This window comes from Hakea prostrata, chromosome 5, assembly GCF_041222555.1.
Source record: "Hakea prostrata isolate BN-2017 chromosome 5, UWA_Hpros_2, whole genome shotgun sequence".
In the NCBI taxonomy this organism is placed as follows: Eukaryota; Viridiplantae; Streptophyta; class Magnoliopsida; order Proteales; family Proteaceae; genus Hakea; species Hakea prostrata.
Window position 1 is genome coordinate 48,635,747 of NC_142604.1, and position 25,782 is coordinate 48,661,528.

Sequence of the window (25,782 nt, forward strand, 5' to 3'; positions counted from 1 at the left end):
AAATAATAATAAAGCCATCATTAGAAAATTCTTAATCAGATTAAAAAACCAAATTATTAAGAATTTTCTTTTTATTGGGACTTCATGATTCTAGGAAAATCAAGTCATTTCAAATAATTTCATAATTTACTAGAGACTCAAACTATTGACCATTATGACATGTCAGTCGTTGTCAACTTACTCAACCCTTTATATCTCATTCAAATCTTATTATAACTAAATTATATTAATAAAAAATGCATGATACTTTAAAAAAATAAAAAATTGTATGGTACATTTTTTTTTTTAAACCCTGAATTATTATATACATTTTTTTGTTATAAATTTGGGTGTTCATATGAATAAGGAAAAAAAAAAAACCTGCAGGTCCCGATTCTTACGCAAGTAATGAAGAAAATCTTCTTATTAGAATAAAGAAAAGTTAAGGAAAAACTTAGCCGGTCAAGCAATCAATAATACATTAATAACCCGTCAAGCAATCAAGAATACCCAAGCCGCCCTTTATTATGGTCATGATTTGATGTCGGTTGCTTTCTTCTTCTTTTATTTTATTTTATTTTATTTTAAAATATGTTGTTAAATAGTAAAAAATCTGATCCCCTACAATGATGGGTGAAGCCTTATCCCTTTATTTAATTATTTTATTTTATGGTTTCTAGATGGAGGACTCGAACAAATTCAATTAACTTTAAAAGCACAAAAAGGGTTGGCTAGAATTTGATGATTCAACTTTTGTTAGAAATTTCAATGGCTTCCAAAGGTTAGGGTGAAGATAGACTGAGGTATTGATGAAACGTGCTCTAAGTGATTTGATCCATTTGTAAGAGAGAGTTCCAAAGCTTCAACCAAATTGAGACCCATTGGTGCATTTAAACTCCCATCCCCATAGATTTCAAGGGTTCTTGACGGAGGAGGAAAACAATGGATATGAAAGAAAGGAGGGGAAGATAGGGTACTTAAATCTTGTTTTGATTCTATTCGGATCTTTGGGTTTCAATTCAGATAAAAATAAGATTTTTACTTTTTACCATGGCCGCTGGATAAGCATCTTACACGTGACATCTTTACAGGACTCACTGGGCACTCACTGGAAAATGTTCTTTCTAGAGAAGAGCCAGATACTAGGAAGTGCTTCACCTTTTGGTATTGTGAAGCAGCTCCACATTTTCTGCCATAGTCTCTTGGATCTCTCGTTTAAAATCGTACTTTCATCAAGGTTTAAAGTATGGTATCGGTCAGATGATCTTAAGAGACGTATCGTCCTGTATCGAGTATTGTATCACTCTAGCTAATGCATTTTAGTGTAATTCAATGGAGAGACGTATCGAGATGTATCGTATCGGTTGGGTCAAATATGAATACGTATCAACAAGTATCGTATAGTATCATGAGATACTTTAAACCTTGACTATCATATTATATTATTCCACTAGATGAAAATAAAATCACTGAGAGATACTAGGAAGTGCTTCACCTTGGTATGTGAAGCGCCCACATTCCGCCAAAGTCTCTTGGACTCTCGTTAAAATCGACTTTCATCAAGGTTTAAAGTATGGATTGGTCGATGATTTTAAGAGACGATCGCCGACGAGTATTGTATTGCTCTAGTTAATGCATTTTAGGTAATTCAACGGAGAGACGACGAGATGTATCGATCGGTTGGGTCAAATATGAATACGTATCAACAAGTATCGTATAGTATCATGAGATACTTTAAACCTTGACTATCATATTATTATTCCACTAGATGAAAATAAAATCACTGAGAGATCAGAGTTATAAAGTGGTAAGATTCATACTTTTCAATGAATAGGTCATGGATTCGACTCTTATGGATAGGCAAAGCTCCCCTCAAAAAATGTAATCGAAATACACGCAAGCTGACCCTGATGAACCTCTTATGAAAAAACACCTCAAATGAGTTATCCCAAATCTTTCAATACCCTCAATCCAAAACATCATGCCCTTTATCTCGTTAAACCAACCCTTCCAAGCCCCCTGTTACGTCAAGGTTTACCTCTTTCTGCCCATCTCCTAATTTTTCTAGCAAAAAGATTTTCACTTTTCAGTGTAAAACGGTCTGGTTCCAATCATTTCCGAAACTCATCTCTAATCACGCGTGTGATCAGTCACCCGTCTCACGGTCTCACCTTAGCATCCCGTCTTCCTCACGTTCGACAGTTCTACCATGTATGTTTCTTCTTCGTCCCTTCCCTTCTGCTTACTGTTGTTCTCTTGTCCTGGTAAAGAAAACCAATAAATATAGACTAAATTAAAACAGGCACCGATAAGAAGCGACAGGCGCAGCCGTGACCGAGAGCGAGAGCGAGAGCGAGAGAGGGAGAGGGTCTTATTGTGAGTGTGTGAGATCGAACGAGAGAGAGAGAGAGAAAGGTGGAAGATTCTTGTTGAAGAAGATGGAAGCCAGAGCAAATGGAGCGATGGAACAACAATTGCACCAAAGTCTCGATGGAGCAACAAATCCAATGGTAACGCCTTTACTTACAGATCTTTATCAGTTCACCATGGCTTATGCTTACTGGAAAGCCGGCAAGCATCAAGAACGAGCTGTGTAAGTAAAGCTGCGTACTTCAATTCTAGCTGTTTTTGTAGTTGCATGTTTGAATTCCGTTTCTGTTTCTTCCTTGTCTTTCGTGTTAAGTTGTGATGGACTTGCAGTTTTAAAAACCTTTTCTTCCTTCTCGCATTTGTTTAGGGAAGGAAAGATTAAACTTTTTTTTTATAAACTTCGGGATTTGAATAACTATCTACTTGCTAGGTGTTCCGACAACTACTTGACCTTGGCTATCTTTCTTCCTCTGTTTTGCTTGATTAATAAATAAAGAAGAATCTCTTTAAGGTTGTCAGTTACGAAAATAATCATCAAAGCATCAAGCTCATCGAGTGGGAATTAAGCAGCTGCAGCATCCTTAGCTGTGAATTCTGTATCCTGCACGATTTCAATACTGAAAAGGGGCTTAGGGGAGGCATCTCATCTGCACAAATGTGTTTCTTTTTGTCATAGAGTGGGTTCTGCCACTAAAGTATATGCTAATATTTATGAAAAGTTCCATTGACTCTCTGTGGTGTGATGTGAAGTATCATACACTGGAAAACTGAATGCATATGGACGTACCTTTTTTAGATGTCTGTAAGGTTTTGTCTTCTGTTATGCTCATAATGATGTATATTTTTGTTAATGCATATGGATGTACCTTTTTTAGATGTGTGTGAAGTTTTGTCTTCTGTTATGCTGATAATGATGTATATTGTTGTTCTTCTTTGAGGTGTGGCGTCAGCAATATAATTTTGATAATCCAACTTACCATCTGACAGTAGATGCTTAAAGTTTTAGGACCTAAGCCCTATCAACCCGTAGGGAAAAAGTACAGCCTTAGGAACAAGATATGACAGCCCATGGATACATCATGATATAGTGATTATTTGCCTGTAGATAGTTTGATAATCCCTGTATGATTCTTGAGCCTCAGAGGCTTATGGAGGGGCCTTACTAATGTACAAAGGGGCCTTTGTGAGATGTTCAACTCTTTTTTTTCTTTTTTTTTTTTTGGGTGGAGGGGGGGGGGCGCTAAGAACACCTACGTTGAAGTCTTGATGACTAAATACTTGTGCTTAGGATTACAGGTTTTTACTGAGTAGGCTTGAAACTCAAATTTTAATTGAAGTACAAAACTAGACACTTCAAACAGAGGAAGAAACTACCAGTTAACTGGTGTTGCAAAACAATTCATGTATGACGAAGTTTAAGAACAGAAATTCATGTAATAATAGGTAGTTTATTAAGGACCATATGGCACGGATTAAAAATCTATGAGTCACTTGTCATCCAGTAATGTAATATTGTGAATAAATGAATACCATTTAAGTAGCAGTAAGGAAAGACATGTATAGCTCAGTACTTGATCTTGTATGGCTTTTAACAGAGCTGAGTGGAGAAATAGGATGCACTCTTCTTAGGACCCTATTTACTTGGAGTTAAGCTGGTTGAATTTCATTCTTGCTAGCGTTTTAAGCAATTTGATGGTCTGAGTCAGTTCTACACTTTTAAGTGCCAATTGTAGGGGCTGACATTTTTCCCAACCCCATGCTGGCACAGCCTTAACAATCATCATTATATTTTCAATCTTCAGTTTCATCCATGGTTACCAGTATTCCCAACTTCTGTTTGTTCTTTTGTGTTGGATTTCTGAAGCTGCCACCATCTGGTGTGGCCTTAAGGTAATTGTTGACATTTAATTAATTGTATCGTATGTAAATCTTGCATAATACTAATTACTGATTAGATAATGACAGTGCTAAGGTGAAATATACAGTCAGAAGACTAGATTATTTGAGGAAGATTCTGGAAAAGTGCAAGTTTTTCACAATTCCAAATCATGATTGTTGCATGAAGGTTCTTTGTTCCATATTAATGGACATCACCCTTAATCAAACTATCCCTTTTTTCCAGGTTAAAGAAGATCAAATTGTATAGCTTTGATTTATTGCCTGCACAGGATAGATGTCATTTGTTATTTCAGGGTGTTTAGGGGGACTTCCTTCCATGAATGCAATGATATTTTTTCCCCCTTGGCTTCTCAGTTGGTTTGTCGTTGTTTCTCTAGTCCCAAAGCTACCTGGAGAGTTCATTTATATTACATTTCTCTGGATGGCTCTGCTGTTTTCTAAATCTTTGATGTGTTTCAGATTTGATCTATTCTTCCGGAGGAACCCCTTTGGAGGTGAATATACTGTCTTTGCTGGCCTAGAAGAGTGCATTCGGTTCATTGCCAATTTCAAACTTACAGAGGAGGAAATTTCGTTTCTTCGATCGTCATTGCCTGATAATTGTGAGGTAGTGTTCAAAAGTTGAGTCTATAATTATTTTGAACATACGATGAAGCCAGAACAAGACATTTATTATTGTCTTATAGGTGGAACAATCAAAGCCTAGTTGAATTTTCTCAACTCTGTAATATTTTTGTCTTTTTTATGTAGGAGTTTACTTTTGAAAATAGAGTTAGAAGTTAGAGCTTGCTCTAGGCAAGCAAAGGAGGAGTTTGTAGATATTAAGAAGAAGAAGAGTTGAAAGAATCAATTATGTGAGCGTAAAGAGCTCTCCCATCTTTTTCTTTTATTTAACACAAACTTTATACTATGTAGGCCTCCTGCCTCCCTACATGGTAATAAGGTAAAAATGGAAAATTACAGCTTACCATAACAAGTAAAAGACTGAGACAAAAGTACCCTTTAAGACCAACTCTAATAAAATACATGGGACACGTTTTTTTATTTTTTTTATTTTTTTTAAATCTTTTGACAGTAAATAATTCCTGTAGAAGAGAAAATTTAAGTATACAAAACAAGGAGCTTACGACTATGCAAGAAGAGAAATTTCCTGTAGGATTGGATATTAATGGTTTCCACCCAAATACAAAGATATATATTTAACCACTTAAAGTTCATCACAACATTGGGCCAGAAGCATATGAAAATGATGTCCTTCACCACCCTGTTGTAAGTGCTTATTTGATCAAGAAAGATGACAAACAGTTTTTCGTGGAAACCATTAAATGATTTAAAGTGGTCCTTAACTATATCCCGCTGAAGCTTTCCAAGTTCACGGAGTCCACAAGTATACTAAGTCAACAATGCAAGTTCAAAATGTTGATTTTATTGCAAGTGAGCCATTCTAACAAAATGACAATGAAGAAGCTTTCTGGTTATGTTCATAGTTCAAATAATTATTTGCTATATCTGTTTTTATTTTACTTTTGTTTTCTGAAAATGTTTATTATGGCCTCTTCAAATACTGTCTTCTTGTTCTTTTCAAATTTCTGAAGTTACTGAAGATATTGTAATTTTCCATAAATTTTCCAAGTTCTTTTTGCTGGATGGGTCTCCTTATGATGATGAGATTACATTGCTTCCTTTGGGAAATTGTTGACTTGAACAAAGTATTAGGTGAGAGGACAATATTCTTCCTCTCTGCTACAGTTCAAGGAGGAAGACTGTTCACGTGATATTATTCATGTGGTACTATTCATATGGACTTAGCGTGGGCCCCATGGAGCTAGGTTGCATTGCAGAAATCTGAAGTGGCAAAGATCTTTTAGGAGTTTCTAATTTTTATTTCTGTTTTTCATGTTATGGCCATTTTTAGATTCTAACTAAGAGTCTCTTTCAATTTGGTAAGTTTCTAATTATTGTGGAAGCAAGGGATCTTTTTTATAGAAGTTCCTAAATGTCTTGGCAGTCAAAGTAACTCCACACAATGGAAAGTTTATAAATTTTGTATTCCGGCCATTGGTCTTTATAAGTAAAGAGGAAGGGGCGGTTAGCCCACAGATATGATTTGTGGGAAAACTACTCTATGAATATATGCACTGTGGTGAATCTGTCACGGATGTGATCCAAGTGGCAGCCAAGGTGGTGATACCTATTCGTCATATCCTTTTCTTTTCATTTTCTCCTTTCTCTTTAAGTTTTCCTTACTGTCATACACTTACCAGCAAGAACTCCAGCCCTCAAATTCTTACGGTTGGCATCCCTGGATGAGTTACAAGTAGTTGCTTTTTCTTAACTGATTTCCCAATGCAATTATGGGTTCTTTCATACTCAAGTCATTTTTTCCCCACTGTTTTGGTGTCTGTCGTATCCTCTTGGACAAGAACCTAGTTTAGTTTTCAGCCAATGGATACTAAGAATCTGTTGATCATTTGTGCTGATACTAGACTGTGATACTCTTCTCCATCCCTATTCCTTTTGACATTTGATATAATTCTTGTGTTCTTGAGATTGATGATTAGTCTCTATTTTCTGTTCTTCTGTTGCACAACTCACTAATTTTTGTCCATGTCAGTTTCTCAGCATCCAACTGTTAACTTTCTTTAATACATTAATGAACTCCCATAGGTTTTCTAAACCTAATATATCTTATTTTTACCTGTTAGTCTAAGTTTTTGCTGTTTTTTGGATTACTGCGAGTCTGTTTTCTGTAGGTTTGTTAGCATTGGTTATTTTAACATACCATTCCTCATCACTCTGTCTTTCTACCATGTTTATTTTATTTTATTTGATTTCCAAAGCCTCACTAGAAATGCCTCTCTGTTAGCAAACAAAATGTCTACTATTTTCTCAGTGCGGCACATTACAGGACTTATCACAAGGGCTCACTAGATGCACATTTGGAATTTGTCACTCAGTCACTTCCCTTTTAGTTGCTAAAAAGTATAAGTACATTCTGGCAACTAAATTTGCCAAACATATTTTGTTGCTAAAAGGGTCAGACTGAATGTATATATCTGTGATACCTTGATAGTTTCCAAAAAAAAGTACTTAGGTACCCACCTTCGGCATTACCATCAGCAAGGAAGAGCCTAGCATCCCAGAAACAACTAAATGAAAAACTGAGTTCTAGGCCTACATTGACTATCCTCATGCAACTCCTCCAATATATGTGAGGAAATCTGTTGCTTTGCCATCTCCTTGGTGCAAAAGATAGGCTATGCGTTTTGCCTTCCTGTAACAGTGAGAAATCTTCTAAACAATTGAAGATAGAGTTTAGAAAAATGTGGAATCTTCCTTCAAATACATATTATCTTGGATGGAGACAACCATTGAAACTGAGTCCCATTTAATCCATAAGCTTGCTTTGCAGCCCACAAAGAAGACCAGCAAATTCTGCCTCCCTCCTTTTTTTCCCAACTTCTCCTAGGAATTTCTTAGAGTAAACCACTTTTTCCTGACTATTTCTGAAAATTCATCCCACCAATGCCCTTCCAGAGTTCCTAGTGACCTATTGGGGATACGGATGCACAACCATGAACAAAGAAGAATGCAAGCAAAACATACATGAGGATTTTATGTGGTTCGGCAAAACATTGCCTACGTACACCTCACAAAGTGCTACCCTATTTTCAAGCAACCTCACGCCACTCTTACACCTCACAAAGTGCTACCCTTTTGCTTGCCCCCAATCCCTATCCCCAGGATAGGTTCCCCAATCCCCTACTGGGATTGCTTCATCTAGGTTATCCAATAGAGACTATTTATAGGGAAACCTAAAACCCTAATCCCCATATAATTACAAATTAATCCCGATATAAGTAATTGATCAAAACCCTAATTCAATTACAACTGCAACTTAATTATATTATATGGACCTGTAGAATACAAAACACCCAAACCCAACAATCTCCACCTTGGCTTGAATTCTGCAAATCACATTAAAGAAAACCGTTGATGATGCCTCTTTGCAATCACCTGTCTCTGTGTATCTGCCACACATTACCGCATGGCTCACATCCCCTCCAAGGATGCCTTCCTGATTGTCATCACTAAAGCCAGCATGACACACACCCCCACACCTGCGGTGTCCCGTACAGGCTCATCACCACCGCACAACATGACATGGCTCCACCTCTCCTACTGTTGTAGCTGGCTCCAAGAGATTCCCACTAGTCACCAAATTTGAAGCGAAAGTCATCCACTTTCTTCCTAGAATCGCCCTTGTTCGGTACTTGAACAACTTGCAAATTCTGCCTATATGTACCCCTTACCCAAACGTCAACTGGAGCTCCACTTGTTTCAACACTTCCTACAAGCTTGTACAATTCTGTTGATTTGTGCCTTTCGTACCCATCAATCAGCTTAAAGAACCTAACCGTTGATCTTTGTATGAATTGACAAGATCAATACCAACCTGATCTTTGCCCTTCGTACTGTCATAAACTTAAAGAACTTGATCGTTGATCTCCTTACAAACCCACAAGATATATTAAACCGAATTTTCGAGATCCATCCCTTCCACTGCGTTCGAAATGCCCAAAAACCTCAGGAAACACTGGACCCCATACAAAAACGCCTTCACACAAAATCCTGTGGAAACAACCTGTACGATTTGATAATAAAAACAAAAAACCTTTTTTTTTCTTTTTATTTTTCTCCCACCGAATCATTTTTTTCCCCTTTTCCTATTTTGGTTCAACATACCCAACAACTCAAATTTTCAACCCCTTCTTTTCACAATGCTATCACAGGCCTAGCATCAAAACCAAGAAAAAATATTTAAAAAACCCTTGAATTAGTCAACCCTTAACTGTCTGGCCACTTCAGTTTTCTCCCTCACGATGTAACCGTGAGTCACCAAGAAATTTCCTCTCAACCTCTTTTCTTTTAATTCTTTTAGAACCTGTCGACCAAACGAAAACCATAAATATTTTTTTCCCCCTCGGTTGTCCTTCTCAGCCACTATCTCAGCTAGATTGTCAAGTCACCTTTTTTTTCAATCCTCGATCTGTACCCGATCAAACAATCACAAAGAAAAAAAAAAAGCATAAAAAACTCCATGATCTGTAGTACCTTCGAACAATCCGTTGAAGCCTTCTTCGTTTTTCTAGCACTGTTCCTCTCCTTCCTAGATCTTCATACACCTCTGGCAACAATCCACCGAACCACGCTTTGATACCACTTGTTGGGGATTCGTCGGATGCACAACCATGAATGAAGAAGAATGCAAACAAAAACCCACAAGAGAACTTTAACGTGGTTCAACAAAATCCTACCTACGTCCACCAAAGAGAAAAGAAGTTCCACTATTTCCAAGAAACCTCACACCACTCTGACATATCACAAAATGCTACACCTTGGTTTGCCCTCAATCCCCCTATCCCGAGATGAGTTCCCTAATCCCCTATATGGATTGATTCATCTAGTTTATCCCATAGAGACTATTTATATGGAAACCTAAAACCCTTATCCTCATATAATTTCAAATTTACCCTCATATAAGTAATTGAACAAAACCCTTTCAATTACAAATATTATAATTATATGGGCTCGCAGAATACAAGACACCCAAACCCAACATGAGCAACCATCAGTACTTGGCATTGACTTCTGGTTTGCACCAATAAACCCCGGATATGTACCTTTTGAGATGGCCGGGGATGAATTGGCACCCTCCAATCTTTGGACACCTGGAATATCCGAATCTCATTTAACAAATTCCTTCATGTTTGCTCATATCTATCAGATCTGGAATCATGACATTAAAGATCACCCCCACTGATTTCCTAATGTTGTCATATCAACACAAATTTTTCTCTCCACATTAAAAGGAATTTAAAAAAAAACCGTGAAAGCCAAGCCCCTTTTAACAAGATAAAAGACTTTCACTTCCATCACTGGAAAGAAGTCAAGTCATCACTGGAGTTTGCTAAGATATTTTAAAGAATCTGTAAATTTAACTGATACCCTAGAGAAACTACATTTTCCATAAAAATATGGAAAATATATTCGAAGTTAAAAAACGTTACTCACATTTATAAACCAGTTGAATGCTTTTACACAAAATGAGTCCATCACAGGGATCTTACCATGCATAGGCTGCCTAATAAAAATGGAATGTCTTGGTATACCATTATTTTCCGAAGTAAGGCAACTTAGGATTTCTTTCCATATTTCCTCCCATGAGTTTAACTAGTTCCAGATGGAATGAAGCTTCAAATGCATCTATCCTCCATATCCCATCTTGGGATTTCAATAGATGTAGCACATTGGAAATGTTATTCAAAAAGGTCAATGACACACTTCAGAATTGCTTTTGTAACGTAAAATACAAAGTATTTATTCACTGATGTCTATTCTCATAATGATAGTAGAATGGTATGCTGTGAGATGTACTTCTTCTGAAATCAAATATTTGTTTGCTACCTTAACTTGTGGTTAACCATCTCTATTTGTCGTTTCTGTATAGGATGGATTTTTCGATTATCTTAGGGGAATTGATTGTTTGGATGTTGAAGTTTATGCAATTCCTGAGGGATCAGTTGTTTTTCCAAAGATACCCTTACTGAGAGTTGGGGGACCCATTGCTGTAAGTATTATCAGGAGACAGATTGCACTATTTATCATTGATTGTAATTAATGACGAAATAGCATTATTAATCATAGTGTTTCAATGCAGTACATTATGATAAATTTTGCTGAATGATTTCAATAAAATGTTTCAGGTGGTTCAGCTTCTGGAAACTCCTTTTGTGAACCTTGTCAATTATGCGTCATTAGTTGCTACGAATGCTGCCAGACATCGATTTGTAGCTGGGAAGTCCAAAATGCTACTTGAGTTTGGGCTTCGTCGGGCACAGGTTGCTAACCTTCATTTGCTTTAATCTAAAGTGCATCTCTGGGTATCAGAAAATTTACATTTCTTTCACATGTAGGGGCCTGATGGTGGAATAAGTGCTTCAAAGTATTGCTATATCGGTGGCTTCGATGCAACAAGGTTATTTCAGTCAAAACACTGATTATTGTTTCTTGGACTCTTGGAACTGTGTTTTCTGTTGACGCTAACAGGCCTAAGTGAATTTCTTGTTCATAGTTCTTTCTTTGGGGTGTTTATTCATCGTAGTTGTCAAGGTGTTGTGTAAGTGGCCAGGTGGTTTGGCAGGTGACGCCTCAGTTGGTGTCGCCTTGATTAGTGTTTCTTGGACTATTGTTTCTTGGAACTTGAAACTTCCCCAAACCCTAGGCCCCCTAGTACCAGCAGGGGTGTTTTAGTAATTTGCACTATTCCAGTTGAGTCTACTTAGGGTTTAGTTGGGTCTAGTATGTTTGTGAGACCCTAGATCTACTTTTATTTTGAGTTTTTGAGTCATTATTGGTTAGGTTATTAAAGAGTCCTGGTTAGGTCAGGGTTCTTAAGTTGTAAAGGAGTCCTCTAGACTTGTTCTACTTCTTGCAAGAATTCCATATTTACTCTTGGATTTCAATTCGGACTCTTCCAAGGTGCGATATGGAGGATCCTTGTGTGAGTAAGAGTCCTTACACAAATAGGACTTTCAATTTGAATTGTTTTCTAAATTAGAGTCCTCGTGTGAGTTCCTTCTAAAGGCTATAATAAGCCTCATGATTTTGTAATCAGCAGAGTTTATGATTAATACAATTGATTGAGATTGAAGGAGCAAGGATTAGAGGTCATGGGTTCCCATGGAGGGAAGTTGCAGCAGCCAGTGGATGAAGAATTTTGCGCACATTTTGAAATTCCAGCATCCATCTTCATCTCCAAGTAAGTACCAAGGCCCCCCACCCAACCCCAGCCCCTTCCCTCTTCTTCCTCTCATCCATAGCCCTCCCAAACCCTAACTCTACATTCCAGTCCACCCCTCCCCCAATCTTAGGACACGCCCACCCCTTCCTAAACACTACATTAGCAACCCTAGATCCCCCCCCCATCCTATTTCATTAACCCCCTTCCTTTCCCAACCCTAGTACAACCTTCCAGCCCCTCCCTTCTTACTTCCTCTTCTTCTTCTTCATCCTTCATCCTTCTTACCTGCGGCAGCATAGGAAACCCAGAAAACATAAAACCAGAATTTAAAACTCTCAAACCCTAGAGTTTGTAATCCCTTAGGGCCTGTTTGGTTATCTGAATCCAAAGATTTCAAATCCCTAGATTGATGAATTGGAGATTTATACTTGTTTGGTTGTAAAACGTCCCTGGATTCATGAAATCTAGGGATTTCACTTTTTTGCCTAACAACGTGAATTAAGCCATTCTTGGGTATTGGGTGAAATCCATGGATTTCACCATAAGTATAAAATTGATGAAATTTGTGGATTCACGCGGAGTAATCCAATGGAACTCTATGAACTTCGATAGAGTTGAGGCTAACCAAACTGCTAATTTTTTGAACCATGAATCCGTAGATTTGAAATCCCATTTCATTTCAAATCCCTGGATTCATGTAACCAAATAGGCCCTTATCAAATCCCCGCCTCCTTTGTGAATTAAGTTCCCTTCTATCTCCTCTACCTTCGATCACCATTCCAGCCTTTTCCCTCTTCTTTAGACCGTAGAAAACCCTAGTTACAGCCCCCTCACTTGAAACCTAGTGACCTAACCTTAACCTTAAACTAAACCCTAGAAACCCTAATTCCCATAATACCCTGAAATCCAAACACTAAGTTTGAAGATTTAGAATCTGAATTCAACAGGACAGCAAAGTTTCAAGCTTGAATTGCTAAAGTCTAGCCTATAAACCCTATCCTAACCTAACCCTACCCCTTTCAAAACCCTAGAGCTCTTAAACCAACCTATTACCTTCAATTGTAGGGTATTACAAACCCTAGAAGCCTGCTGATTATCTTGAAGAGGATCCTGTGAGTGGACCTAGACCTATGGCTTTTGCCATTCAATCAAACCTTAGATCCTAGTTCACATCAGTCCCATTGGTTTCTGAAGGGTTTTTACTTGTGAAGCATAACCTGCTGACTCTTTATCATATCATATTGAGGGGGGAGGTCGAATAATGTATCTCCACTTACTAGATGGGTCCTTTTGGTTTCTTTTGCTGCCAATGTTTAGTTTGTGCCAAGGATTTTTTTTGGGGTTTAGCTCTTTTTTAAGATGATTTTGCCTTCAGAGTTCTATGGCTCTATGTTGCCTCACTGTCATTCTCTCTCTCTCTCTCTCTCTCTCTCTCTTTCTCTCTTGCTGTGGGTAATGGGTTTGCTCTTCTCTTTTTGTTGATTTATTTCTTTTTGTCTTTTAATTCCATATATGCTTGTTGTGTTGCTTCTATTCTCTTTTTCCTTTTTTGTCATAAAATTTATGGTTTGCAAAAAGGAAAGATTTAATTGAAGCAAAGTACAACCGAATAAGTAGAGCTCATCAGGTGGCTTGTATGCATATCTTTCTTTAATGATAATTCACCATGGAACTAGATCATTATTGTCATCAATTTGAACTTGTGTATAGAACTGAGTAAAAACAAGAGTTTTATGGTTCCTCAAATGATCATATTATCTGCATCATTCTCAATCTTCTATAATGGCTTTCATTGTTGATTTTCTGTATATTTAATATCTGCATTTTTTTTTGGATAGCAATGTTGCTGCTGGAAGGCTGTTCGGGATACCACTTCGTGGGACACATTCACATGCCTTTGTTAGCTCATTCATGGTTGGTAGTTGCAAATTCTTGGTTGACATAGGAAACTACTGTCTTCTATACAAACACTCATTACTGCTTTGATAAAAAAAATAAAAAAATTCAATTATATTTTTATTTTTAATCTGTGTGGATAGCTGCTCATTTTGTGATCCACTTGCTCCACTACTGCACTCCTTTTTAGGTGAAGTTTTTCCTAATTGGTGTGATTCACCTTGTATTTCATTATTGCACAAACCTATGTTGAAGACACAATTTTGATGAAAGCAGTAGTTGAAAACAAGGTTCAAGAAGCTAGCGCTCCATTCATCCAGAATAAGAAATGAAGTTTGTATTTTGGGTTGAAATGGACTGAATGTTTTTGTTTCAACCTGAACCAACACAAAATGGGATGTGAATCATGTGACTCTGCATACATGAATTTCAACGTTAGAGGAGGACCATGAGGTTGTGGTAGATTATCCTCTATTGATTGCAGAATTTGTAGCAGATCACACAATGCAAACAATTAGAGAAAAAGGAAAATAGAAGAAATATAATTTGGATTGAGCCCCTCCCCAGGCCTCAAACCAATGACCTCTCACCGTCCCCATCTCTCATGGAGCTGTGTCACAGCCATTGCATAAAACATTAATCAGATTGTGTCCACCCTTAATTGTTAGCTGATTTACACAGCCTGTACAACCTCTTGCCTTCTATTTATAACTAAAGCATGATTACCAATAGAAATCCTGCTTTTGGCTACTGGAGGGTTTGCAAAGCTTAACAAAAATTAAACATTGGACTGAAATAGAACTAAAAAAAAGTAGAAACTTCTAAATAAAAGCTAAGCCTACTTTCTAAATCTGAAATTAGAAACCAGTACTGACTAAAACTGAATTTAGAAATGATTGAAATCTCCCATCACAACAAGCTGGAAACTAAAATAGAAAGCTGATATAGCTAAGCAAAGTAGTACCAAAGCAGTGCATCTGAGGCCCAATAAAAATTTAGTTTTCTTTTTTAACTTTAATTTGTCTTGGGCCCTTCTCTTCCTTTGTGCTTCAATCTGGAACGAGGCAGTCTTATGCGATGTTCATTGGACCAACAGAAAACCTCCAACATCCTCAAACCACCTGCTTTCTCAGAATTTGAATCGCACCCCAACTATCAAGGCAGCAAGGCATGGGAGAGGGTCCAAAATCAAGGCGGCTAACCAACTAAGAAGTATGAACACCTTGATAACTATGGATTTTCCAATTACATTAGACTGGTCAGGGGATTGTTTGTGCAGTGGTGCTATTTCATTTGCCAAAATCTCATGGCATTGTGATATGTTGTCCTATAGTCACTGTACTTAAAATAGGTTTCATGTGAAACCTGCAGGCATACCTGGTGTCGTAAGCTTCTGCACAAGCAGAGTCCAGGGGTGAGGGGTATTTTTCCTACGCAACCTTACCCCCAGCAAGTTTTGTAAGGAGACTGTTTTGATACCTTGACCTCAGGCTACAACAGGTTTCCAGTGAAACCTGCCCTTAGTTTAAAAATCTCAAATTAAAGTGAACTTTAGCATCATCCTGTGCTTTGTTGAACAAGCTGTTCTAACCATATGCAAGACATTGACGATCTGAATGTTCACATATTTAGGAATTATACCCTATTTTTCCTAAAATTAATCTTTCACAAAAAAGAGTGTAAAATTTGTACTTCTGCACTCCATGTGAAGTCGTGATTCGTGAAGTCATTGTCAACGACCATAAACTTGCGACTTTGATGTAACATTCTGAAAATTATATTTAATATATTAAAGGGGCTTTCTCCATTTTTCACTTGTAATCATGATTTGAGAAACTCGTCGATGTCTCGAAAATAACTTGTTTTTCATTTTTCAGTAAAACCTTGAGACAAGATGGGATCTGAGTTAATATCTCACATGTCTAGGTGATATCTTGATAATAATTGTGTGCTTCCACCAAGACCTGGCTTCAATTTAACCAAAAGAAGGTATACAAACCCGCCAAGATCTTAGTCCAACGGTCAAAAATCTAACTAAAATTTTGGCCAGGCTGAAATAAGATGCTATGTCAAATGAAAAAAGAATGGAATATTTAGGAAATTTATATCTTTTTTCTTTTAATATAATTTTGGTCTGAAAGATGCACTCTTTCGTTCAAAGTTCAGTTATTTTTGCCATTTTACACCCCAAATAACCAGATTTGCTTCTTAGAAAAAGTAGAATGTTTTTTGTGAAATTTCAATGTCTCGGAAATTTTGATCTGACTGATTTTGCCTTCTGAAACAACATTTAATACAACATATCCAACTCAGTTTTTTTTGCCGACCAAGTTTGGCTCCAAAACCAATCTCAAGCAATTCATATTTTAATAGGTTACCTTATATTTGGTTTGTCATAGTGCTAAATCATAAGTTACATAGGAAATATAAAAGAAATCTATGTACTTTGCTAGATAGAGGTTTTTGTTTCTGACACTAGTTGCTTTTCTGTAAAAGCATTTGAACTTCCCCTTCCATTCAATTATCTGTTGCTTTTTTTTCTTTCACATATATTACTTATAATAACCTTACTTTCAGGAAGTAATGGTCACCTTACTCTTTCCTTCCCCTTATGTTAGTTGCTTCCTTGATTCTATATGGCTCTTGTCTAGAGCTACATACTATTTAGTGAGCTAAAATGTAGTGGTCTAATTTATAACCTATTGTGCAGAGTCTTGATGAGATTGTTGACAAATCAATCCGTAGTAGTGATGGCTCAAGTACTTGTGAGGATTTTGTTAGCCAGGTACAGTCCTGGCTAAACAAAATTCAGGTTGGTTTCTTTTCAGGACCATTGAATTCGTTATTTAAAATTTTCTGCTTTGATCATATAGATTGCTCAGTTAACTGTCCGTCTGTTACCCTATTATTGCAGTGTACTCTGTAACACAGAGCTATTTAGTAAATGCAGAGTTTTCCTTGCTCAAAAGATTGTAAAACCACCAAAAACTGAAGAGAAAAGGAGTCTTCCTTGCTGTATTTTATCCGGAAAATGTAAATAATTGTAGTGACAATGAGTTAGTTACACACACATGGACGCATACATATTTGACTTTAACCCTTTTTCTGACATATAATACTCAAGTACCCCACCTTAAACCCCTAAACAGGGGTGTAATTGTATATTTGAAATGATTAAAAAAAAAGAATAACAAAGGACAGAAGTAATCTGCTTATATGTAAGTGGCATGGGATAGATAATTGGCAACACATTATAAAACAATCAATTACTCAGTAATAAGAAATGACACATCTTGTAAGGGAAAGAGGCAAAACTATATAGGTGTTTGGGCTGCAAATCAAGGAATAGATGGCTCCTCATCAAGTTTGTTCATGCTTTATGATGTAGCCTCAATTGAATGAGGGCCAATTCTGCAAGATCACAATCAGAAATATTTGGAAATAATGGAAAGAGATGGTTTACGGTGGCTTAGGGATCTCAGAATCCAAGGGAACTTGGACTCTATGTGGGCTTACTGGCTAGGTTATGCTTCCAAAGTTTGGGGAGGTTTGGACGAGTAGAATGAAAGATATGAGATTTCTTGAATTTTAAGGTTAAAATTAGGGTTTAAAAACAAGATTTATGGTATCTAGGGTTTTGTCTGGTCAAAAAGGGCTGCATTTTGGTTGAAGTAGAGGGTATATGGGAGCTGCTGTATATGAAGTTTGGCTGAATCTTGATGGGGTTTTGGGAGGTTTGAAGGTTCTTGATTTTGGGAAAGAAGCAACCAATGGGGCTAAGGGTGTCAAAATAGAGATTAAAGGTGAAAGGAGAGGAGGATGGGGTTTAGGCTGCTAGATTACCTTGTTTGGAGGAGTCTTGTTGGTACTGTCGAAAAGATGGAATGGCTTTTTGAAGGCTGTCTCTTCAGCAACGGGAAGATCTGGATTGATCTCACCAAGAACCCTAGGTAAACTCAATCCTCGGAGGTGCCTTTACCATGATTGAAATAAACCAGCAGTGCAATAGCAAACACACACACACACAGAGAGAAGCAAGAGAGGTTGAAGTAGATAATTAGTCTATATTCTTCCCCCATTGTGTGGTGACTGATGAGGTATATACATCTTTATAATGTAAGTCCTATGCAATTGGGAGTTAGACTGACTTGAACTGGAACTTCTGACCAGGACAGCTGGGACTTCTAATACTTGCAGGCCTAAATTGTGGTTGCCACATATAGTTTTAAACTGAAGTTAAAAGACTGATAAAACCTTAAAAGGACAATTCCCCTTGACTTGAAGTTGGGAAGAATTACATGATTGCCCTATCCAACCAAAATTATGAAACTGAAATAAAAACCAAATTATGAAATGCAATAAAATGGAAACTGCTGCTTTGCAGCAAGCGTTGGGGTTTGGGTGCTTGGCCTTCCACTTTGTGTAGGTCAGGTATCTTGCACAACTCAATCTTCTCCCATCAAAGACAGTCTGTACTGGACCTCTGGTAAAGAAACTCAAAGCAACACCAAGGAGAGACAGATTGATGGAAGAGGGAAGATGAAAGAGACTGTGACTTTCAGTTGGCTGATTCAATCCTTCTCTTTGGTAAAGAAAAAAAAGATAGCTTTTGTATCTCCAATGTTACTCTCTGAATTTTATCTTAGTTAGAAATGAAGAAACTGGGCCCAGCACTTTTTGAGCTGATTTATTTTAATTCATTAAACTTATGTGGTTCATCTACTTTCTAATAATTGTCACTTGTAGAGTCCTATTCTATTTTCAGTGCATTGGGATTATTTCATGCTTGAGACAATTTGTGCTGAATTTCCAACATCCTAACACTTGTCTCTGTGTGAGTGTTTTCCATCTGATGGATATGTAAATGTTTGCATATGATGTGTAAATTCATTATTGCAAGTAAAGTGATATCTGAACAGGTTTACAGAGGAGAGGCATGTTGGCTTTTTCTTTCATTGTGTTTATAATCAATTGCATGTCTTTTGAACCACCTATTGATGTGGGTTTTTGTTAGAATACATGTATCTTGGTTGGGGGTGTTCAAGTTTTTCCCTGCAAGTATCAACAGTATGATTGGATTCCATGAAAAGAACACGGTCCAAAGGGTTGGTCATTCTGCTGTGCACTTGTACTGTGATCACCAGATTCCCCACAGCCTCGTCCTTCCTATAGACTACACCCTCTCCCATAGAAATTAGGTCCATGGTCATATGCAGTAACAAATGCAGGACTATCTTTGGGTGAGGTATCATGGCAAGAGGGTGTAATAGACTAATTATACACATGCAAAAAATTATTAAGTGAAGTTACCTTCTCTCTGGCAAGCAACTGGCTCTTAACAAACTAATAGTTGAGACTTAATCCAGCCACAAACTTCACAACATAGAACTGTTCCCACTGAAGTTGTAATCCTAACCGATCCAGATTTGTTGTAATTGGCTGATGAATATTAAGTTCCAACCTGGAAAAGCATTGAAAATTTGAAAGTATTCTCTTAATGACTTGTTTCCCTGCTTAAATGTAAGGTTTATCATATAACTCATATTTCCTAGATGTATTCTTCGCTTGGGGGTAAGGATTCTTCAATTCATCCAACACACCTTTAGGAGTGAGTTGGGACATCACATTAGCTGCAATTAAGTCCATGTTATATGACCTAATAACCATATGAGGACACACTTGTCCCTCGTAGGCTTTAGTATCAGCAGCTATTTCGGAATCAGCGGAAGGAAGATAGATTGAAGGTACTTCATCTTCTCCTTTGCCTTTATATAATTAATATAAACCTTGACTGCCTGGCCCATAACAGACAATTTCCAACTCCCTTGAGTTTTGTAGTGGTTATTTGGGTATCGACAATATCTTTTGGAGGTGTAGGATTAGACATTAGGAACAACCGACCTTATTGATCAATCCTGTAAGAAAGAAATATAGTTATTATGTTGTTTTGTGGCTTCATACCAAGCACTAAAGGTGCCTGATTTGCACCAAATCAGAGTCAGAAGACCTGTTATAGTAGATGAACAATACCCACAAATTCAGTGGGAATTTACAATTAGATCCCAATTAATCTCTGAAGCAATAGTTTGAAAATTCTCCAGGAAATGGAATACCACAGGAGGGTATTAAGAAATTTCTAACTCATAAGAAGTCTTGATTGGCTTCAAACTGGGATTGAAGGGGTCTAAATACAAGGTAACCCAAACCCCAAAATATCAGTCTGAATCTGCCTGAAATTTAGTATTAAGTATAAAATCAAGCTGCCCGAAAAATTACACAAAAACAGGGAATCACCAGCGATAATGTCAACTGAAATAGAAAGAGTCCAGCAAGGTTAATCAGCTTTAAAATGTAGTCGTGTCACTCCAGAAGGGACCAAGCATGTTGAGATCAATTGTCACTTTGTAAGGAATGCATTATGTAGTAGTTCATTTCAATCATGTTTTTTGACACTGGTAATCAACATTGAGATATTGTGAAGATGCTGTTTCAAGTTGCATTTCTTGTAGGTTATTCTAAGTGGGAATGGGAGATATGTATATATTGCAGCTTGAGAGAGAAAGAGAGAGAGAGAGGTGGGAAGGATTCTTAGAAGACATGTATCTTGGTTGTTCTTGTTCATGGATATTCATGGACCTCCATATCATGGTTTACATTTTCTGTTTAAGTAGTTTAGATTAGGCTCTGCTAAGCTTCCTATGTTTTTATACTTTAAGCTTAGCTAGGTAAGTTTCCTTTCAGATAGGATGAATAAATATGAAAATTTAAACATCATCTAACTGATGGATGTATTTTTTTAACAGCAGGAACAAATACTCTTTTTGCTTTTTTGGGGAAAATAATTAATATGCCAGAGTTTTTCATCTTGGAAGGAAAATCATGCGAATTTCTTGCTTCTTGTTGCATCAAGCATTTGGCATTGATTAAGAAACCTGTAACTTGTTGAAGTTAGATCAGAATGGCTCCTGCTTGTGTCATTCTAGTTCTTGTTTGATGCATGTAGAAATCAGTTAACTGAACATTCCCACTGGGTTACAAACTTTTTCTCCAGGAAATAGATATTAGTTTTCTGTAGCGGACGCTCAAAACATGCATAGGAAATACTTGCTATATTTGTAGTCTTTGATTCAATCTATAGAGCCAGTTCCCTCTCTGATGGTCAGAATTCTATTGTCCATTTGTCCCTCACTTGTCCAAGTCAGGGTCCATTTAGCTAAGATCATCCATGTCACCTTGGGTATTCTCTTCTGATTTGTATTGCAGTTCTGGTAAGTCTCTTGACTCCCAACTTGTTAGAAAATATTCCATAGGAAATACTTGCTATATTTGTAGTCTTTCCAGCCATTGCTGAATGTCATACTCATGTTTCAGTTAACTGTAGATACCTATTGTGCCAAGTCTTGTTGTTTAACCTGCATGGTCAATTCAAATGACATTCAGTGGTGCTATCACAAAGAGGAAATCCTTACTTTTGCTGAAATTCATTCACTTTTCAATTTACACCTTAATGTTTAGTCAATTTAATATTCTGCGTTAGCACTACAGATTTGCTGAATATGAGTAATGGTTCCCTACTACATATGTCATTATGTTGTGCAAAATGTGTTTTTGTCTCCTATGTTTTTCACTCTCTCCATTAACTTTGTCAAAATTAACTTCTCCCTGCTTGCTATTCAGCGGACAGTTTCATTGCATGGCATTTTTGGTGAGACCAATCAAAGTGAATTGGCAGCTTTCATCTCATATGCATTGGCATTCCCTTCTAGCTTTCTAGCCCTTGTGGACACTTATGATGTAAGTCAATTGTTCCAGATTGCTTAAGGTTATTAGATTACTTTTCAAGTTTCTGTAACTCATAGATGAATTATGTATGGATATTCTGTTTATATGACAAGGTAAAATTAAGAGTCTAACTTATAAAATTTGTGTTTTCACTTTCTATTTCTTGCCGCCCAGGGCGGGGCGCCACCGACGAGGCAAGGAAAAGGAACACACCAAACACAACAAAAAAAAAACAAACGACACCAAGACACCAACAACAACCACAAAGGCCAAAAAAAAGGCGAAAAGGAGAGAAGAAGGCGCAGACCGGGGAGGCCGGGGGAAGAGGAAGAGGAAAGAGGAGGGAGAGGAGACGCAAACAAGTGTTTTATACAGCGGGCACAAGGGAACAAAGCCAACGGAAAAGACAAAGCCCGATGGCACCGGATTAAAAAGAAAGCGGGCCGGGCGCGCAGGGCGCCGGGGCGGGGGCGCGCCGGCGCGCGCGAAGCTGACTGTAAATAATCACCCCACTCTATGAAGCCCTAGAGATACTGTTTAACTCAGTTATTTAATCCTTTTGTTCACCTTCTCATTTGAGTTTTGGCTGGGACCATAGTTCTAATACTGGAGGAACAGGCATTCAAACTGGAAAAGTAAGAACTGTCCAGTTCTGGACTTCTGGTGATTATTTTTATTCATTTATTTTATTCTTAATTTTAGCATTTATCTAATTGTTCCTTGCTTTAGTACTTGCACTCAGTTAAACCAGTCTGAAGACTCTAAACCAGAATTGTGTGGCTTTTCAGATTGCCTCTGGTCCAGTTGTGAAACTATAGATAGGACAAGCTTCAAAACAAGTAGTTCAAAATTCAAAATTAAGATCACAATTTTATACTGATCGAAGCCTAAACTTAGTTCTATAACTGACCCTTGGTTATCAAGGCATCCCTAGCATGATGCTTAGGCGACTAGGCAGTTGGTTGCTTTATTGCAAGGCAGCTTGCATTGTATTGGTGTTGAATCCTGTACTGGACGTTGTTTTTAACCTAATATGATCTAAGTAAATGAAAAAGCTTAAGGTATTATTCATTAATAAATAAATACCCTATTTGAATTCAATAAAAATATTTTAAAAGATCAATTTCCAAAAGAAAGAAAGGTCATCCCCCTAGCTCAAGAACAAATCTCGATTTTTACTGGTAGGTGAAAAGTTTAAGTAGTTTCTTTAGAGGTGCTTTTCTCAAATCTAAAAGTTCCATTATCTTTATGTGGTAAAACATTATTTGAAGCCAATAAGTGCAGTAAAATATGCATTTTTTTGGGTATCTAGAAAAATATTGTCATTTGCCATGATATCAACAATGTTTGTGCGTACCACACAAGGTTTGACTGGAATGTAGCACCTTCGATATAAATCAGAATTAAGCAAATCTTGGATGTTGGTTCTGTGCCTATCTAACACAAAAAGTCTCTTGAAAAATAAAATTATTTGGCCAATCAAATTTCTTAGAGATGAACTTATGTGTATTCTATATTGGAACATTAGTATGATAAACATTTTTGGTTTATTTGATATTTGGATATCTTCTTAGTACTTATTTAGCTCCTAAATGAAATGAAATAATCTTAATATGCCATTTGTGTCTAAAAAATGGTTATATTAAAAATTAAAATAATAATGAGAAAAAACCAAAAACAATATTTTGCCACGGCAACGCCTTATGGCTACCCTATCTCCAAGGCACTCATGAAGACCCTTAAATGCCGTGGTCCCCATGACGCCTTGATAACTATGTTATTGACTACATTTTGTAGTTATATTCTCATAAGATGGATACAAGTCATTTAGGTGATTTCCTTCAAAATGACAGTCTCATTGAACTTATTTCCAGTATAGCAAAAGTTACAAGGGGTCAATACTTGATGTAATATTTCCTATATTTCCAAAAATCATAGTCACTGCATTTATCATTCTTGAAAAAGTGTACTTGAAAATCCCATATTGTTCTTGTGAAATGTCATAATCAGCTAAGATTCATCCTGGAGATAGCAAGACAGTGTGTTACTGATACGAATTAGTACCATAGTCATTTTACCGAAAATTAAATTTACACGCATATTTTTTGTGGGAGCTGTTCATTCTAGTTACTGACATTATACACTTGTCATTTGAATGATACTGTCTCATTTATCAGGTGCATAACTTTTTTTTTAATAGCTTTTCCAAGTTTCCGACTATGTAGTGTTGATATATTCCCTTTTAGTTTCTATCAGGTCATGAAGAGTGGTATTCCTAATTTTTGTGCAGTTTCTCTAGCACTTGCTGATCTGGGGTAAGTTTGGACAGTGACACTCTCAGGAATTTTTTTCAATTATAATAAAAAATTCCTTCTATGGATGTAGAATCTATTTTGATGCTTTCCTTTTATGTTATTGCTTCACATCTTTCTTTCGTTAATAGCGGTTTTTCTGTCTTGACATTTATTATTTTTTCAAATAAATTTAGCTAGGCTATTATTCATTAAGTATCTTCTTTGAGCCCTAAAGGCCCTTCTATGAGGTTTGTTCTCCTTGGAATTCAAGGTTAAGACTAGGGTAAGGGTGGGCACATTGGGCGATGGTTGATCCTCCTTTTAAAGTTGGTCCAGTAATTTATTTGTTCACAAAGTATGGAACCTATGTAAAGAAGATAAGTCTTGTGGTCTCCTCCATTGGAAGGACTGGTGTAATTATTTGATGGTTTGTTGATGGGAAACCTAGGTCTCTCTGGCACACAATTATCAAGGAGGCACCTAGGCTTCTGAGTGCCTTGGTTGCTGCCTTGGTGTCATCTTGTGTCTAGGCCTTCTTCAATGCCTTGGTCACCTTTTAACTATGACAACTTCGGCTCACCTAGATTCCATGGCAACTTGCTTCGGCATAAAAGAAGTCATCTGATTGAGTATTAGAACCATAGTGAGAAATGTCGCCCAAATATCGCCGAAACTTGGCGATATTTCGGTGTTTTGGTAAGTAGCGATACTAAACCCCTAGCAAAAACGAAACTACAAAATGTCAGCGGTATATTGCCGAAACAAGGCGGTATTTCGCCCAACAGTCGATATATCACTGAAACAGGGCAGTATTCGTAGAAACAGAGCGATACTTGGAATTGAGATTTTGGGATCACTATTCACTTGGCTACACATGATATATATTTTGAGATCTCAACTACTTTGTATTTGTTTACCTACCAACTTGATTGGTTGGCCATCTTTGTGGGTTTTAGGTGGGGATGGGCCTAGAACTTGGTATATCACCTATTTTAGGCCTTCTAGACACAATGCATTGTCAGATTTATAAGTAAAAAAATAAAAAAACTTATATGTATTATTAATTGTTTTCAGATCATAAGTTGAAACTGCTACAACGAATTAAAAGTCTAAATTACCCTATTCTGAGCATATTAGTCATTAAAGTGGTTAAAACTGCCATTCCCTATGTGCAAAGTCTTGCCATGAGCTAATAGATCTGGCGAAGTGGCCTTGCATATATTCAAGTGGCACAAAATCAAAAGGTTTAAATGAATTTTCTTAAAGAAAATCAATTTGGAAAAAAATGGTTAACTTCTCATGGATGTGCTTGAAAGCAAGCTAGATTTGTTGTGGATGTAGCCATGTAGGATAACACTGTAGCAATGCACTAAATCAATTTAAAACACAAAGTGATGAGCTTCCAGCAGTGAAATGCCCCAATTTGATTGAGCTCTGGTGAAATATCTGGTCCTGGTTCAAGTTGGGGCCCTGTTATGTGTCGAGTTGAACCCAGATCTGGTCATATTGAAATATTAACTCAGTGTACCATCTTGTCTTGCCTTCCCATAGAAAGTGAGATCTTAGGAGTGAATCAATGAACTATGAGTGAATGAAAATATTGGTCCAATTACAAAGGTACCGATGTGAGGTACTTTAAATTGCTATTCCCTCAGGTCTGCCTTTTGCAAGGTCTCCAAGGAGTCTGTGGATGTTTCAGTCAGACAAAGTCATATCCCAGGTATTGCTAATGTGGTTCTAGCAGCTCCTTTTTGGAAA

The 25,782-nt window shown here is 37.2% G+C and overlaps 1 protein-coding gene across 2 annotated transcripts in view; it reads left to right on the plus strand.

The window, feature by feature from the left end:
- The first annotated feature begins 2,007 nt into the window (after positions 1-2,007).
- Positions 2,008-25,782, plus strand: part of LOC149016294 (nicotinate phosphoribosyltransferase 2-like) — a 36,163-nt gene continuing 12,388 nt past the window's right edge. Inside the window, exons 1-10 of one of the 2 annotated variants that reach the window (XM_089157448.1) lie at positions 2,008-2,190; positions 2,282-2,572; positions 4,708-4,855; positions 10,760-10,879; positions 11,016-11,150; positions 11,226-11,287; positions 13,891-13,966; positions 16,659-16,760; positions 21,626-21,742; positions 23,987-24,045. In XM_089157448.1, coding sequence (XP_089013574.1) covers positions 2,418-2,572; positions 4,708-4,855; positions 10,760-10,879; positions 11,016-11,150; positions 11,226-11,287; positions 13,891-13,966; positions 16,659-16,760; positions 21,626-21,742; positions 23,987-24,045 — 974 coding nt within the window. In that variant the 5' untranslated portion in view covers positions 2,008-2,190; positions 2,282-2,417. Of the gene's footprint in view, positions 2,573-4,707; positions 4,856-10,759; positions 10,880-11,015; positions 11,151-11,225; positions 11,288-13,890; positions 13,967-16,658; positions 16,761-21,625; positions 21,743-23,986; positions 24,046-25,782 lie in introns of both variants that reach the window. The other variant, XM_089157447.1, reaches the window with a different exon arrangement.